This window comes from Natrix helvetica (genome assembly GCF_964273705.1).
Source record: "Natrix helvetica genome assembly, chromosome: 4".
Classification (NCBI taxonomy): Eukaryota; Metazoa; Chordata; class Lepidosauria; order Squamata; family Natricidae; genus Natrix; species Natrix helvetica.
The window spans coordinates 111552333-111569254 of NC_138550.1; the positions used below are offsets into that span (position 1 = coordinate 111552333).

Below are 16922 nucleotides of genomic sequence, written 5' to 3' on the forward strand. Positions count from 1 at the left end.
TGACCAGTCAGCCAATCTTCCTCCTCCATGCCAATTCTGAAGAAGTGCTTTGAAAACTGGAGGTGTGACAGAAAAGATGTCATCCAGCTTAACAAAGTGCTTTTTAATTAATCAGCACCTGGACCAATCTCAAAGTTATCCCTATTTTGGAAGGTCATTTGAAAACCTTGGACTGTACAGTTTTAGACAGGGAGGTCCTGGAATAAGACAAGAGGGGGCTGGAATCTGAAGTCCCCAATAGCATTTAAATTTGTCTAAGATTTGCTACATTTTTGAAGGGGACCCTTAGGGCCAGAACCACTAATAAAATTCACATTCTAACTTCATCCTATCTTCATTCTTCTGAAATGATTCCGTGGAACAGGACATCTCAACCTTGGTTTTAGATCCATGCATCTCAAAGCTACCAAGGTTAAGAGACATTGTGGTAGATTCTTCCGCCTAGATCTGTGATGGCAAACCTATGGCACGCGTGCCGGAAGTGGCACACAGAGCCATTTCTCCGGGCATGTGAGCTATCACCCATTGCTCTTCTGGGTTCTGGTGCATCGGCCAGCTGGTCTTCATGCATGTGGGAGCACCAGAAGATCATCTTCCCAACACATCCATGCACACCAGGTGGCTGCTGTTCTGATTTCCGGCATGTGTACAGGCACACAGGCACGCTCCCGTTTTGGCACTCGGTGGTGAAAAGCTTCACCAATACTGGCCTAGATTAAGTGAAGGACATTGTTTAGCTGTGGTAGACTTAACAATAACCGCGGTGGTTCGAATCTCACCAGGTTAAGGTTGATTGAGACTTCCAACCTTCTGAGGGGGGGGGGGGGGTAAAATGAGGACCCAGATTGTTGGAGGAATTATGCTGACTCTGTAAACCACTTAGAGATGGCTGTAAAGCACTGTGAAGTGGTATATAAGTCTAAGTGCTATTGCTATTAGATCTGCAAAACACAGGGAAATAGTATTTTATTATTTTTGAGACTCATTCATTGCAGCAAATGAGTCTCAAAAACAGACTGGGAAATATAACCTATTATAGGATTTTAAAAGCAGCAATTCCCATCTGATTATAGTTATAACTCCATTAAATCACATTTTCATAGGCTGAGAAGTATTCCAACAGAGTGTGTTGGCTTTTTCAGCTTTTGAAGTCACACACCAGTGACATGCTTTATTCCCAAGCATAGCTTTGAGAAATTGGCTGGAAACACAGTTTTTCAGCTTTATGCCTCAAACAGTAGCATAGAAAGTTAATAATCAGCTTTACCTGGTCTTTTTAGAAGATCAGTTTGATAAGGTTCTTCAAGACAATCGTTATCTTCCTCAGCCTTTGAGGTTTGAATTTATATGAAATATAACATAAAGACTACCTTCACACAGGCTTTCTGTTTTTTATTTAAAGAAACTAATCCTTTTAAAAGTGTCATAGATTCTCTAGGAGTTTTTATTATGCGATAGTATCTAAAGCCTGTCTTAACATAGCAAAGCAGAAATTTTACTATTCGCTAACAATACAAAAATGGAACATCCTTAATATCCGATTCTCAGATGACTATCTTGGAAGTTTCTTCTTTGTGAAAGTCTTTGAATCAGCGTTGGAAGCAAAGTCCCCTTCCTTCTTAATGCCTCTTGAAATGAAACTTAAAGGACATGTTTTGAAAGCTATCTGTGATTGATAAACTGTCACTCAAGGTAACTTCATATTGTAAGGTGGGGACAAGGAACTGATGATTGTACAGAATTGCACTTTAAAGAATTCCTTCCAATGGCCCATATGCTCTTAGCACCACTGGGAGCAACCTGAAGTTACATTTAGAGAGCCACAAGCTTCCACAGCTCTGCTGCCATGTAATGGTCTATGACAGTGCTTCTTAACTTGACAACTTTAAGATGTGTAGACTTCAATCGCAGAATTCCCCAGCCAAGGCTTCTTAAAGTTGCCAAGATTGACAAAACTCTGGTCTAGGTTTATCAAATCCAATTACCTAACAGGACCATGTGCCAGGAGCTGCCTATAGAAGCATATAAGGATTCCTTATGAACAAAATACAATGCAGTTTTAATCTTTTCATTGCATTGGATGCCAACAAATTATTTCTCTTTGTACTTAGAATTCTTTGCCCACAAAAGTGTGTATAGTCAAGGCTATGGTATTCCCAGTTGCAATGTATGGCTGTGAAAGTTGGACCATAAGAAAGACTGAGTGCCAAAGATTTGAGGCCTTTGGACTCTGGTGCCAGATAACACTCCTGTGAATCCCTTGGACTGCAAGGTGATCAGTTGACCAGTTGGTCAGTTCTAGGGGAGATCAACCCTGACTGCGCTTTAGAAGGCCAGATCCTGAAAATGAAACTTAGATACTTTGGCCACCTAATGAGAAGGAAGGACTCACTGGAGAAGAGTGTAATGCTGGGAAAGATTGAGGGCAAAAGAAAAAAGGACAACAGAGAATGAGGTGGCTGGTTTGAGTCACCGAAGCAGTAGGCATTAGCTTAAATGGACTCCAGAGGATGGGAGAGAACAGGAAGGCCTGGAGGAACATTGTCCATGGGGTCGTGATGGGTTGGACATGAGTTCGCAACTAACAACAACTTATAATTCATATACAGGAACTGATTCATGGAATGTCTTCTATAAGCATTACATGGCTGCAAACATGATACCATTTATGCTCAAAATAAAGTCAGCTAATGTGGATTAACTTGACTTTCTAAATTGATTACAATTACAATGAGATAATTACAACAATCTCAGAAGAGAAGTCATTCTTCTGGATTCCATACACTCTACTTTGGTCTTCTTGTCCTTCTCATTTTTTCTCATATATTTAATACTTCCATATACATAGCATAAGTTATTTGAAATGTCTTCTGATGATGCATTGTTCAGAAAATCAACTTTTCATCTCATTGATTATATTTACCGTATTTCCTTTTTAGAACCTTTATTTACTAAGCTGCACATAATTTTTATTGGAAGCGGTGCCTTTTTAATCCTGATTATTCTGATCATACTTATATACAGAAGGTAAGATATGATTCGATACTATAGCAGAATGCATCCAGTTTACTATGTTCCAAAAATTTGTATGCTGTCATGATATCTAAAGCTTTTTCTGTAGCTTATCAAATTAACGTTGTGCTTATCTTCATACAAGGAGGGAGGGATAACTATGTAGTCTTTGCTGCAAGTTGTTACAGTTGGCATGGAAGCATTAAGGGGAACCTATCTTGCTGATTTCAGCCAAGGAAAAGAGTTTTTTCATGCCTTAGTCTGTAGCAATTGGTTGAAAATGTTCAATTACAAGTTAGTTAATGGACCTTTGGAAACACATAAAAATGTGGCTTTTGTTCCAGGCTTATCTCTTTCATTCTGAATATCACTAAGAGTCTAAAATTGTTCTTGTATATTTTTATTAGAATGTTTCAATATAATAAAAATACAAACCAAACCAAACAAAAAGAGATACAAAATAAGATAAAGAGAAAAAGAAATAATAAAACTATGCTTTCTCTCTCTGTCAAGTAATTGTCCTCTCAATATTTTCCTCATTCTTATCATCTGTTTTTAATCCTTGAATCCCCAAATCATCAATTCAGTGTTTTCTTACTTCACCAAAAAGTCCATATAAGATTTCCAGTTTTAAAAAAAAAGAATAAGAAGAATCTTTGTAGGAAAGTATGAAATTCTTGATGGGAGGGAAAATACCGTGCCACATATTTCACTTAAATTGATTTGCATAATATTTTATTCAGCTGCACATCCTGATTTAGTTGTGCAATTTAAAATAATTTAAGTTTTAATCATGAAAAAAAGAATTAATAGTTAACAACCACAAAATTATTTTTGTTCATTTAGTTTTTGTGTCACCAAAAAGAGAAAAAGAATTAAGAAGATGAGAGACTACACAACTTCTTGTAGACAGGTACGTGCAAATGGCAAATTGTTTTGTTGGTAGATTTAAAAAAAATCAATACTCTCACTGGGGTCAAAGGATCCAAACCATACAGGAACAGTATTTTTAATAACCGTACCAGTCACAATGACAAACTTCCAACTGTAGTACATGACTAAGGGGATTCAGAGAGTGTCTTATTAATCAGGCTTAATGAAGGAAAAATGGGTTAGATAAGTATATGGATTAGATCGGTACACATTACTGATTACTTTAAAGCAAGGTTCTCTTGATCCTTTCCCCCCCCCCCCCATAGTCTTCTGAAAAGATGACCTTGCTAAAGGGGTAAGGTTGAAATGTTCATGTGGTCCTTATATATCATGTTTAGTAAATATCCCTTTTCTTTCTGAGACTCAAATAATTCCATTAGTCCATTCCATTACACTGGGTGTGTAGACAAAGAGGGGCATCACAGGGGTATCCAACTTAGGATAGATTTTTGTGTCAGAAAAGTAGCTGCGCATTTTGGGTTCAAGAGGGTCTTCAACTAGGATCTCATTGGGGGAAGCATGTCTAGAGATACTTGCTGCAGGAAATAATGGCAAGAGTGGATATGTTTGCAATTGCTACTCCTGACAATCAGAAGTATCTGGATGACATTATGGACCAAGGTAGGCCTTGGCTTGGTCCAGCACAGTTGTTCTTGTGGTCTTAGGGTAAGACTTTGTAAGGCAAACAATTGTTTGAACAACAAAGTGGCAAAACTCTGACACTCTTCAAACTGCCTCAGGGCAATTTACATAAGATGCTCACAAAGCACGAAGTCCTTATTTACTTATTTCTAGAATGGCATTAAAAGTGAGAATCTATAAGTCATACAAGAATGACCTCCCTCCGGATATTAGGAATACCTCTGACTTCCGCTCCTTCCGTGTAAAGCTCAAGACCCACCTATTCCAAGTAGCTGGCCTGGCTCAACTATGATCTAACTATATCGCTCCTGACGGGTTTTTTATTTGGGTAATTTAATTGTATTCATTTATTTAGGGGTTTTTAAACTTTGTGATTTTAATTGTTTTTATTCATCAGCCCACCTCCTCCTTGTACACGTCTTGGTATACGTCTTTGTTAGATGTATGTCTTGTCTAGATATGTATTTTATGTGTTTTATTGTACACCGCCCCGAGTCCTTCGGGAGAGGGTGCGGCTAAGAAATAAATATTTTATTATTATTATTATTATTATTATTATTATTATTATTATTATTATTATTATTATTATTATTATTATTATTATTATTATTATTATTAACAACATAATATATTCTATTCAGAAATTTATTGTTTCTCCATAATAGTCATTAGCTGAGCTGATTCTGTTTTATTCCTATTAGGTAACTAATATTCAGCTTTTCATGGTTTGCCAGCTTGGTAGCTTCACAACTCTATCAGCCTGAAAGGCTGAGGATTTGGCTTTCTTTGTTCAGCTTTCTTTGTTCCTTTTCTACGGAGGAAAAAAAATAGAAGAATCAGTTGCAACTGAATCTTTCTTCCATTCTTGGAGGGGAAAAAAAGTATTAAGTCAGACGATTTCCATGCACTGGCACAGCAATGATAATGCAGGACGCAGGCAGTAGAAGAGTGGCTTGATAAGATTAAGTCATTTTGAAAGAATATTTCCAATAGCTAAAAGCATGTTTGACAGCATTTTCATAGAAGATGTTGCATTTCAAAGAAGTATGAAGAGACATACAGTATGGTTTATTTAGACAGGTAGTCCTCACTGAACAACCCTCGTTCAGCAACTGGTCCTTGAAGTTGCAGCCATTGCAACATTCCTGTAGTCACATTCATCACTACCCGTGTCTCTCTGAAAATAAGATTGGGACTTATTTTCTTTTGGGCCCCAAAATAAGCACGAGGACTTATTTTTGGTGTGTCTTATTTCTTTTTCCATGAACAGGAGGTCCACGTCTTCTGCTTGCTCATGGCATGGCAGGGGGCTACATAGCATGCCAGTCTGCTGCCACAAGGCAGAGGGGATGAATCTGTCTCCCATGCCCTCACACTGGCTTACTTCAGGGCCCCCGCAGATTGGCCACCCATGCCCTGATACCTTCTTCACCTCACGATCATGGCACCAGTTCACTGCTTGGCCTCCTGTTCCCTTTTGGCCATGCGCAAACAGACGAAGTGAACTGGCAGCCACACAAGCTCCTGCTGCACATGGATGCTGCTGCTGCAAGGCACGTATTAGGGTGTGGATGGTCAGGCTGCAGGGCCCTGAGTTAAGCAGGTGCAGGGAGCATGGGGCAGCTCCACCATCACCCCGCCTCGTGCCCGCAGCACTGCGAGCAACCAGACAAAATGGGCGAGCAGCCTGCTGCGCAGCCTCTTAAGTAGGGCTTATTTTGGGGGGTAGGGCTTGTATTAGTCATACATGTAAACATGCTAGGGCTTAATTTTTTGAATAGGCCTTATTTTGGGGGAAACGGGAAATAGGAACTTGTTAACTGACCCACATTTCTTACCATCACAGTGCTTCCCATGATCATGATTTGTGCCCTTTCTGCTGGCTTCCTACAAATAAAATGAATGGGGAAGCCAGAAGGAAATCAAAGGCATGATCACATGAGATCTTTGGTTAGTGACCTGCATTGATTTGCTTAATAAGCATACAGGCTATGGATCACCAGCATTGTGGAATACCTCCACCATTGTATGATTGCTTGTCTAGGCAAACTACATTTTTAAAATTCACCATAAATCTCGTGCAGAAAGCTCTGGAATGAGACTGCTGAAATGTCATGACATTTGTAGCCATTTTAATTTCAAAATGCATTTATTTAATTTGTAACATCGGCAGGTACAAGATCTGGAATGTACTGGGAATATGTGCAAACTATAGTATTGTAAGCCTTTTAAAAATTTCCTCCTGCAGTAAGAATTAAGGTTAAGTCAACTTTTAATTTGTTGTGATGCTGCTCTGTGACTCTTCTGAGATTGAACACAGGGAGTTCTACAGTTTTTCCTTGCAAAGTGCAGCTATACAAAAGACACCTGGCTAAATAATACTCTTTATTTGAGTATGTGGTGTGGATTGGAAGGTTGGATAATTCTTACAAATTATTCGGCTGGGGTAATGCATCAAGTTACATCACGTGATTGATTTGGTCTTGCTTTAATATGTTGTGTTAACTCAGCCAATTATGGATTATATAAACCTCAATTACACAAATTACGGTTTAGCAGTAGATGTGAATTAGTCTATACCTCAACTACTTTTCTTTAATGCCTACCACATCTGCAATAACATAATGTGCATGTGTATTAATGTTTTGATCCTAACTCTTAAAAGTGCAACATGGAAAGTTTGCCCCCGTTGTGAGCGTTTGTGTTTGAAGGACAGTCTTTTTTTGCTATTTTTTCCCATTACTGTCTTTTTCTTTCTTTTATAGTCCCAGCATCAGTACAAAAACTGGGCTGGCCAGAGCTCAGCAAATTCAGGTCAAAGTCCTACTGCAACAGAGGATCCAATCTATGCCAACTGCGAACAGGTTATGAAAAAGTGAACTTACTGCCTTTTATATCAATGAACTACCTCAACTCATCCCATTGATCTCTGGGATTAGAATCAGAATAGAGCAAGATAACCAATGTTTTTGTTTTTACCTAATAAATCAAGAAATTTTAAAAAATAGAATTTTTTCTCCTCAGATGCATTGATTTGTAGTGGTATATCTGAATTTTCAAAAACACTGTTTTTGTATATGAGACAGAATGAAAACCTACTGTGCTAAACAGAAATGACAGGACCCAACCCATCCGAAGTACACTCCGGAGATAGGATATGTTTTCACAGAAGCTAAAACAATAGAGCTGGAAGGGACCTCAGAGATCTTCTAGTCCAACCCACTGCTCAAGCGGGAGATAGTGGCCTTCTTGAGTCTAAATATGATGCTTTTCCTCCTTTCCTAACCCTAACTGGTAACATGCCACTTACAAATCTCTGCCATTTGCAGAGTGCAGTTCTCATAATTATTTTCTATAATTCACCCATATGTTTGGGATATAAGTTTGTCATAGTTTGTGCAGTATTCTGGTGTACATATCTGCAAAAGTTGGCTAGAGTCAGTAGTCAAGCAATTTAGTTAAAAGAAATTCATGCAGTGATGATGCAACTATTTGTGAATATGTTTGTTTTAACTTATATATTAATAAATGATTCTATGTAAGATCAATTGGCTATTACTTTAACGTAGTCTAATTTTGTTTTCTCATTCATAGCATAACACTGAAACAAAAACTTACTTTTGTACAAAGGGAACTTCCAAATACGGGTGCTGTCAAATATACTGTAACTTTGATTCAGCAGATCTGTCAACAAGATAATGTTATGTGAGAACCATGGTTGAAGTCTGTATCTGAGGAAAGGAAGAGGAATCTCATCTCCAAAGATTTATGAGGGCAAATGACAAAGTTAATATAAATACAAACCAGTCATTCTAGATAGTCAGGCAAAAGACTGCAAAAATCAGGAAATTCATATAGATGACTCAATCAGGAGCAAGTTTCCCTTTCAGTTGGGCCTTAAAAGAAGATGGGAAACCTCCAATTTGTGTTGATTTTTGATGTTCTACCCTGAGATGACTTTTCTTCTTGGATTGGCATCCCAACCAAAAGAGATCTGGAGAATAAGAAGGAACTAACCTTTTGGGAAATATAGAGATAGATGTACATTAGATTCTTCAAACAAAAATACATCCTGGATTTAGCTTGTCTCTTTATATTCTTGGTATAAGATACACACACAGAGACACACACACACCCTTTATTATGCATGCATATTCCTGCTAACAAGATTAAAGTCTGCAAGATTTCTCCCATTGTCTACAATTCTCAATTAGCTCTAAACTTAATCTACATAAAAAATTACCTGTATCTTCTGTGGGATCAGTAGTCTCATCCTGACAAGGAATTTATCGTACCTTGCATTCCAGCCACCCTGGTGACTCCAAAAATGAATTTACAAAGGCTAAAATTGGTTTCTTCTCTGGAAAAGAGTGATGGTATCAGGCTTTGCCCAGGATTTTGAGACGGCGTAAATGTATGGATTATGGATTAGGACATTCTCACTGGGGGAGCCAGAAGGGCTAATATGGTATGTACCAATGCATGTATGTGCAAGCACACACTCTATTACAATATCACTAAGATCACATCAGATACAAAGCAAGATTCAGATTAGTTTCTTTCTACCTGATAAAATAAATTACCACTTCTAGGCACTGTCATTACTGTGTTATGTTCTTGGCATAAACAGGGGACATTGCCTAGATCAAAAAGGGATTGCACGCAATTCTTAGTAGCTGCAGGGCCAGAGCTGATTTGGTTTTGTGAAGTTAGTGTAGACAATGCCTGGATAAATATTTGGTCTAATCCTGGACATTTTCACTAAACCAGTGTCATGCAAGATGTCTGAGTCCTGTGCTCTGAAGGGAAGGGAAGGCCCCCAAGAAAAGTTAATTTAATGGAATTAAAATTAAAAAATGATTAGGGCCCCATATTATTCAAGATTTTGTCCACTACCACAGTAAAGTTAGTCTGCAGTCAGGTCGGAGCAAAGGTGATGCAGCGGTTAGAGTGCAGGCTACTTCAGCTGACTGCTAGCTGCAGTTCGGCAGTTCAAATCTGATAGGTTCAAGATTGATTCAGCCTTCCATCCTTCGGAGGTGGGTAAAATGAGGACCCAGATTGTTGGGGGCAATAAGCTGACTCTGTAAACCACTTAGGGCTGTAAAGCACTGTGAAGTGGTATATAAGTCTAAGTGCTATTCCTATTGGGATCACAGCAGACATTTTGAGTGGTCACAAATGCACTATGTTATCATGCTCAATATGAATAATATAAGTAATTGTGACATGACATTGTAAGAATTCTCAGAATTTCTTGTCCGGTTTTTAGATCTTCATAGTGACACAGCAATACAGACACTTCTTCATATACAGCCTTTTTCCAACCCATGCTCTGTTGGGCACATTAAGAATTGCATTCTTACCAACCTATGACCATTCTTTGCCTAATGTAGTTCTATTTTGTTCGGTGGATGGCTTTTGTTCCAAAATGTTGAGCTTTGTGGAGAGGGCAAATTACACACTACATCTTGGTACTTGTTTAATCTGATTTAATTCAAATTTCATAGATGGTTTGGTTCACAGGGAAAACTGGATCATCACATCACACAGAGCAGAAGAGCAGGGTATTTAACTCTTTCCATTAATAGAACAAGAAACAACAGTAAATGTATCATTCTGCCAAGCACATCAGTGAACAGTAGCTGAATGCCATTTTAAGCCACACAAAACCTGCTTCTGCCCTAAATACCCTTAAAACAACTTTCATTCACCCAAGGTGGCAGAAGCTTCTGTTAAAGAACCAACAACATCTTAGAGAAATATACTGTATATGGCTCATAATTTTCTCTTCCTCCAAAATGATTTAACTTTATTGACATTTTACATTGTGAATTTTCAAGTGTGAGAGTCTTAGTTTAGCTTCTCTGAGGAAAATGAAATGGTTGAAAAGCAGATCAACATGGGGAAGACAAAGTAAGGGTTGATTGATGATCTTAGTATTCATTGTTATTTTGAGAACTCCATCTTGGAAACGTGGATGACAACTAGGTTCACTCTGTATCAAATAATAGCAAAGACTAAGTAAAGAGGTAGGAAGGCAGGTCATGTTAATCCTACTTGATTCCAGTATTCAAACTTCACAGCGTCATTGAAAACCAAAAACTAAATTATTGATTGGACCAATTAATTGTGAATAAATAATCATTCTAAAATGCCTGTAGTCACTGACAAAAATGTAGAGATCAAGGCATATCTTACAGGTGCCAAACACGTGTGTGTGTGTGTGTGTGTGTGTGTGTGTGTGTGTGTGTATGTATGTAAATATTATTAAGAATAAGGAGAGGGGATCTAATTTAGATGGAGACCAAAACCTTCTCTTCCATTTCTATCATAATGATGATGGAATATTGGTGAAAAGCAATCCATTTCTTTCAGTAACTCAGATTTACAACTTCGGGATGACATAAAATGACCGTTGTTAATTTTAGTGTTTAGATTCCCTTTTATAGACCTTTCATTTTTTATGTTTTGGTTTCATCAGCAGTTGGCTTCGATGGTCACTATAGAATGCTGTGTGAACTCGTCTTTCTGTGAAACCATTAAATCAGCCATACAGAGATGTAGTTCACATATGGTGCAGTATACAGGTGGTCCTTGACTTATGACTACAATTGATCCCACAACTGCTATTGCTAAGCAAGACAGTTGTTAAGTGAATTGCATCTAATTTTACAACTTTTTGCCACAGTTGCTAAGTGAATCACTGCAGTTCTTAAGTGAATCCTGTGGTCATTAAGTGAATCTGACTTCCCCCATTGTCTTTGCTTGTCAGCCGCCAGCTGATAAGGTGGCAAATGGTGATTACCTGACTTCAAAAAAGTGCAATTGTCACAAATATTTGCCAGTTGCTAAGCATCCAAATTTTGATCCAATGACCATGGGGATGCTTTAATGGTCATAAGTCACTTTTTCCCAGTGCCATTGTAACTTCGATCACTAAATGAATGGTTGTAAGTCGAGGATTACCTGTAATTTAGTTCATGTACATGAAATGGGGAAAAATGTTCTCTACCAAGACTATCCTGTCTTGAAGAATTCTTTGAAAAAAAAACGTACAACCAAATTAATCTTGAGAGCATTCTTTTTCTTGAATTAGAATAGTCTTGCAGGTCAAGTACAAAGAATTCTAACAGGGTCCTTAGTCAATAGATCTACCTGCCTATTAAGTAGGAAACTCTGTGCAGTGGAAAAGCTTGTTTCCCTTGGGTAAATGGGAAACAGCAACACCGTTTAGACATGCAAGGCTGTACGCTCTACTAAACCCATTCTTTAATTTGAGCCATTGCTTTGCCTTATTAATCTGGATACCCCTCCGCTTTGATTAGATCCAAGTACACATAATTGTTTTCTTTTAACAATTTAGCTCATTTAAGGGTATTTCAAAGTATGGCCGTTCCTGTAGATTTTTTAGAAATTGTACATTTTGTGAAATGTTGCTCTCGCAGGAGATGCTATGAACAAGTAAATTATGACATTTCTCGAAGGACTATTACTATCAAGCAGACATCCAGGTGTTTGTGAATAGCTTGTACTAGGTTGATCTTCCTTAATTGGCATTGTATAGGAGTGTTAGAACTGCAGCCCTTAGGCAATATAGAAATGCTAGCTGGGAAGTTTAGGAATTAATATATGAAAGACACTTTATTGAGTGCATTCATAGTATTTGTATGGTTCTCTGCCTGTTGAATTGTTCTTTGTTGGACTCTAGCTGAAGTTCACCATTCTAACGAGTCTGAAAAGGATGGGTAATGGGTAAATGAAAGCAGTTCTGACAATGAAACCTCACAGAATAATGTACTGGGAATATAGGAGACTTTTCTGAGTGTTATTTTCTCATGAGAAAATAAAAAACAGTAATATGGATTATTTCAAAAGCGTATCTAGAGGCAATTCTGCTTTGGGACATAAGATCATTTTTAGTCATTTTGAAATCATTCAGTGGAAATAATTCTGTGTATTTCCCCCTTTTAAGTTCAAGGAAAACTTGTTTCAATGAATATAATTTATATATAGTTACATTGACTAACACCCTACTTAATACAGAAGAGTGTGGTTTCATATTGAAATTGTCAAAATGGATGACCAGAGCTACAGCAAGAGAATGCTTGCATGTTAGCACAACCAGGAACAGTAATTTTGCATTGTTGTAGTAGGTAGCTTATCATTCTCCTGCAAAGAAAGTCACTCTCTCTAGTTAGTGGAAACATGGTAAGCAAGATAAAAGAAAATAAGAGGAAGAGATGCTGGCATGGAGGGAAGAGTGATTAATTTCATCAGATCACACACTAGTTTCATTCAGCAGCTCTTCACTGAGGTGTATAAGCCTGTGAGGGATTAGACTGCAAGAAAAGCTTGGGTAAGAAAAATCTTCCACTGTAATGTATTAATAAATGTTTAATTGAAGTAGATATTTCCTTCACATTGTTTACAAAAGGAATAAATGCAAAATTCTTTCCGTCGAACTGTGGTAAATAAAACTTGATCTTTTAGCGGAATGGGAAACTCGGTTCTCTTCCTTTCAACGTTCAATGTTCTTCTTTCAATGCTCTTCCTTTCAATGTTCTGTGCTGGTTTAACAAAACAATGAAAAGCAGAAACTTCAACGATGGAGCAGTCTGCTGGCAGTAAATAATTTCTGATGATTGCTTACTATACGTTTGTTTTGACAACATTTATGGAGGCTGAAAGATACTGGATGGGAAAATCTCCTTTTGCTTTCAACTGATCTCAACTGATTTCTTATATATCTCATTTTATGGGCAGGGTGAGTGCTATTTCGTCTCATACCTTGGTGGGGACCCTACTTGATTTCTTTCTGTGCAATTTATTTGCAAGTCACAACATTTAGCAAAAATCCAGCCTTCTCAAAAATAAAATTCTTGAGTATATGCCTGTGGGGGAGAAGATCCATATGTTGCATGTGCTCTAACACAAAGCTTTATTTTAGTTCTTCTGGCCTTGTTCTACCATGGAAATGACTTCAAGGTTGATATCTTAGATAAATTACACATGAGCATTTACCACCACTGTGACTGTAATTTTATTTTATTTTAATCTGTTTAGAATTGGACTATAGGCAAAAATGAAGAAAGGACCTCTTTTACCGTGGAGGGTGATACCAGACATTCAAACATTGTATGGAATGCAGAATAACATTGTCAGGTTCTTTTGGCCAGGTGGATTACTATATGAAGCATGGGTTTCAAGTCCCAATATTTCTTTGATCTAGTTTGTTTCTCTGATTTAGTTAGTTTCTCTGATTTAGTTTGTTTCTAAATTCAACTCAAAGTAGTTAAAAATGCCACTCTAAGTAGTTTGCATTCAAAATGGCCAGATTTGCTTTAGAGATGAACTGCACAAGACCATTTTTTGCGTTCCTTTTCTTTAGTGCTTAAAGATAATCAATGATATAATGTTTTCAATGTTGACATCCTCAGTTTGCAAGATTTTGATTTTGGTATGGAATAATATTCAATGTAACAAATGATGGGTGACAGAGGTGGTAACAAATGATATTGTATTGATGAAAAAGACTGAATAAATGGAGTTAAATCTGACAAATTAGTATAACCATGACCCAGGTGGGATTTCAAAAATATTGTTCTGAAAAACTTACTCAGATCTTCAATAGTTTCACCTCTTCTACTCATGGCTATCACTGTTCATTTTATATAGTTGTTGGAAAAGTTTGAAACAGGCAAAATATACCAATAAAAGACTCTACAGTTTGAAACAATCCAGTTCCATGCGATTGACTGTAGGAAGGACTAACAAGTCATTGTTTATAGCTAATCCTCACTTAACAAGTGTCCTGTTTAATGACCATTCAAAGTTGTAACAGCACTGATCAAATAACTTTATGACCACACACGCTTCCCACATGCTTGTGACTGTTACAGCATTCCTACGATCATTGTGTATTGCTATTTGTTCACTTCACAACCGACAAGCAGAGTCAATGGAAAAGCTAGCAGGAAATTGTAAGTTGCAGTCACACATGCTTCGCTTAAAGGTGGGATCAGTTAGTGACACACTTGCTTGTCCCAACAGTGGTTGTTAAATGAGGACTACCTATAATGAAATGTAAGTGCAAAATGGATCTGTATGTATGACCAGGGTAAAACTGAGTAAGATATTAGTATAGAGAATCCACCACAAAATGAATGCTGTATAACAGGGGTGTCAAACTGGCGCCCCACAGGCCACATGCATCATGTACAGGCCACGCTCACCCAGCTCCGCAAAGGGGAAAACATTGTAATATGTCACGTGACAGCAGCGTGATGCTGCAAGTTTGACACCCATGCTGCATAAGGAAGAGAGAAAATCCATGTTGTTGCCTAAAAGACCTCCGTAAAAACAACTGCTCTTGAAATTATTCTACCTGCCAGGCATCTTGCTGTGTAAAACTATTGAATGTTGGGCTGCCATCAAGTCATGTGATGTCAATTCTTACCTGCACAGTATACAGGGTTAAAAGTATACTGACTATACAAATTCAACTATCCAAAAATTATCTACAAAAGGAAGACTTTGACAAGTGCATTGTAAACACGGTCTTCCTTGACATCTATAACCACTGTTCCCAGTAGAAAGCTGTGGATTATTAAGTTCAGAATGCACATAGATAAGAGCGAATCTGGGCATACAAATTCAGTGTGGCAAATATTCTAGGCAAATTACCTCTTAATAACACGACACAATCTATTTTCTGAAAGGCTACTAAGCATCACCATGCCATCCCATTGACAGTATCTATCTATTTATCTATCTTGGGTATTAATTTGAATAATGAGAATCTGATTCAGAGTCACTGGCTTCTTCTCACAAGTGAAACTTTAGGCTATTGTCCTAAAGATAGACATGCATACATCCCATGGAGGTTAATGGGACTAAAATGTGCATAATTATTGGAAGGAAGCCTTCCAACCCTTTGAAGTTTTGTAACATGTAAGAATGAGCCAGGCTGATGCCTTGGAGATAAAAGTGGTTACTGTCATGGACAAGCAGATCTGATGGCAGAGTTGATCAAAAGCCTAATTTTGCAAACATGACATTCACCCTCTTAGAGCACACAATGTTTGTGGTTATGCAGAAACATCGACTGCATACATCCATGATTTTCAAGGGGATTCTTCTTTTAAAAAAACATGGACAAAAACAACTATAAAATTTAAATAAATAAAAGACTTAGACTTCTGCCTCAAGGAAGCAGTGATCCAAGCTTTCACTTCCACTGTCATCGGGCGGGAGACTTCTCGGTTTTCACTACCAACTGTCTTCTCTGGATATGCAAGGAAAGATCAATGGCTTCCAGGGCCTGCAGGTAGTTTCCAAGTTAGAGTGTCTCTCTGTTCAAACACCAGATGTGTGTCATTGCACAAGGTCCGAGCTGTAGCTAAATCCATAGCTGCTGGAAAGGGACAGGCGTGGCTCATGGTCCTCACCCTGTTCTGAGGTGTAGCTGGGAAATGTCTGTGCACGAGCCACCTTTGCAAGACTGTGCCCTGGGAAGGAAGGAGACAGAGTTTATGAATATTCATTCATTCATTCATTTCTTTCTTTCCTTCCTTCCTTTCTACGCTTTTAATAATTGAAACCATTGCTCTATGTTTCTTTTGCTTTAAACAATTAGCCAACATCTTACCAAATCTTTCACCATTCTCCCAATATTTCTATATTCGTAACATATTTGTAAATATGTTGATGTGAATTCTGTCTTCTGTGCTATTATAGTATTTAGTTTGTACTTCTTCTTTAGTTTTTCTCTGTACAAGTTAATAGATGGACATTTAATCATCTGTGCCCATTTAATTCACCTTTCAGGTCATTTTCCCTTTTATTTTTAAGCTTATTTTTGTACAACTCATAAGCAAGAATTCAACCTCGGATATAAGATTTATGTGCTGTACATTGAATAATTCAAGCATTTGGTGTTTCTGAATTCAAATCAAAGTATTACAAAGTCTCTACCCACATTTCCTGTACAAATTATATAATAAGGAGACACTGCAATATGGATTTCAGCCATTTTAACTCTGATTTTCCTGTTATTTAGAGAGGTCTGCAAAAGCACTCTGAAGAGATATGTAAGTTTAACTGCTGTTGCTATTTTTTATGTTCTGTACTGCTTTTCAGTAACAACCAATCAATTACAACAAATAAGAATGTTGCTAATAGCAGCAGGGACAACAACCTTGGGCAATTAGTGTTTAAAGCCGTTTTTAATGAACCAGTTGAATGCAAAGGAACAGACCAATCAAAAAATGTTATGAGTAACAACAGAATGAATGAAGGGAGAATGGAGAGTAGACTATGAATTTGTAAACTGC

General features: G+C 37.7%; 2 protein-coding genes across 3 annotated transcripts in view; one reads left to right on the forward strand and one right to left on the reverse strand.

The window, feature by feature from the left end:
* The window catches only part of CD226 (CD226 molecule), a 703503-nt gene that overhangs the window by 10470 nt on the left and 676111 nt on the right, over window positions 1-16922 (forward strand). Inside the window, exons 4-6 of one of the 2 annotated variants that reach the window (XR_014175209.1) lie at window positions 2940-3027; window positions 3859-3925; window positions 7353-7983. Coding sequence is in view for 1 of the 2 variants with exons in the window: in XM_081950952.1 (XP_081807078.1) it covers window positions 2940-3027; window positions 3859-3925; window positions 7353-7466 (269 nt within the window). In the remaining variant the exon portion in view is untranslated. Of the gene's footprint in view, window positions 1-2939; window positions 3028-3858; window positions 3926-7352; window positions 8131-16922 lie in introns of those variants that run through there. The other variant, XM_081950952.1, reaches the window with a different exon arrangement.
* Window positions 13841-16922, reverse strand: part of DOK6 (docking protein 6) — a 195442-nt gene continuing 192360 nt past the window's right edge. Inside the window, exon 8 of the mRNA XM_081950953.1 lies at window positions 13841-16097. Within this exon, the coding sequence (XP_081807079.1) occupies window positions 15964-16097 (134 nt within the window). The 3' untranslated portion in view covers window positions 13841-15963. The remainder of the gene's footprint in view (window positions 16098-16922) is intronic.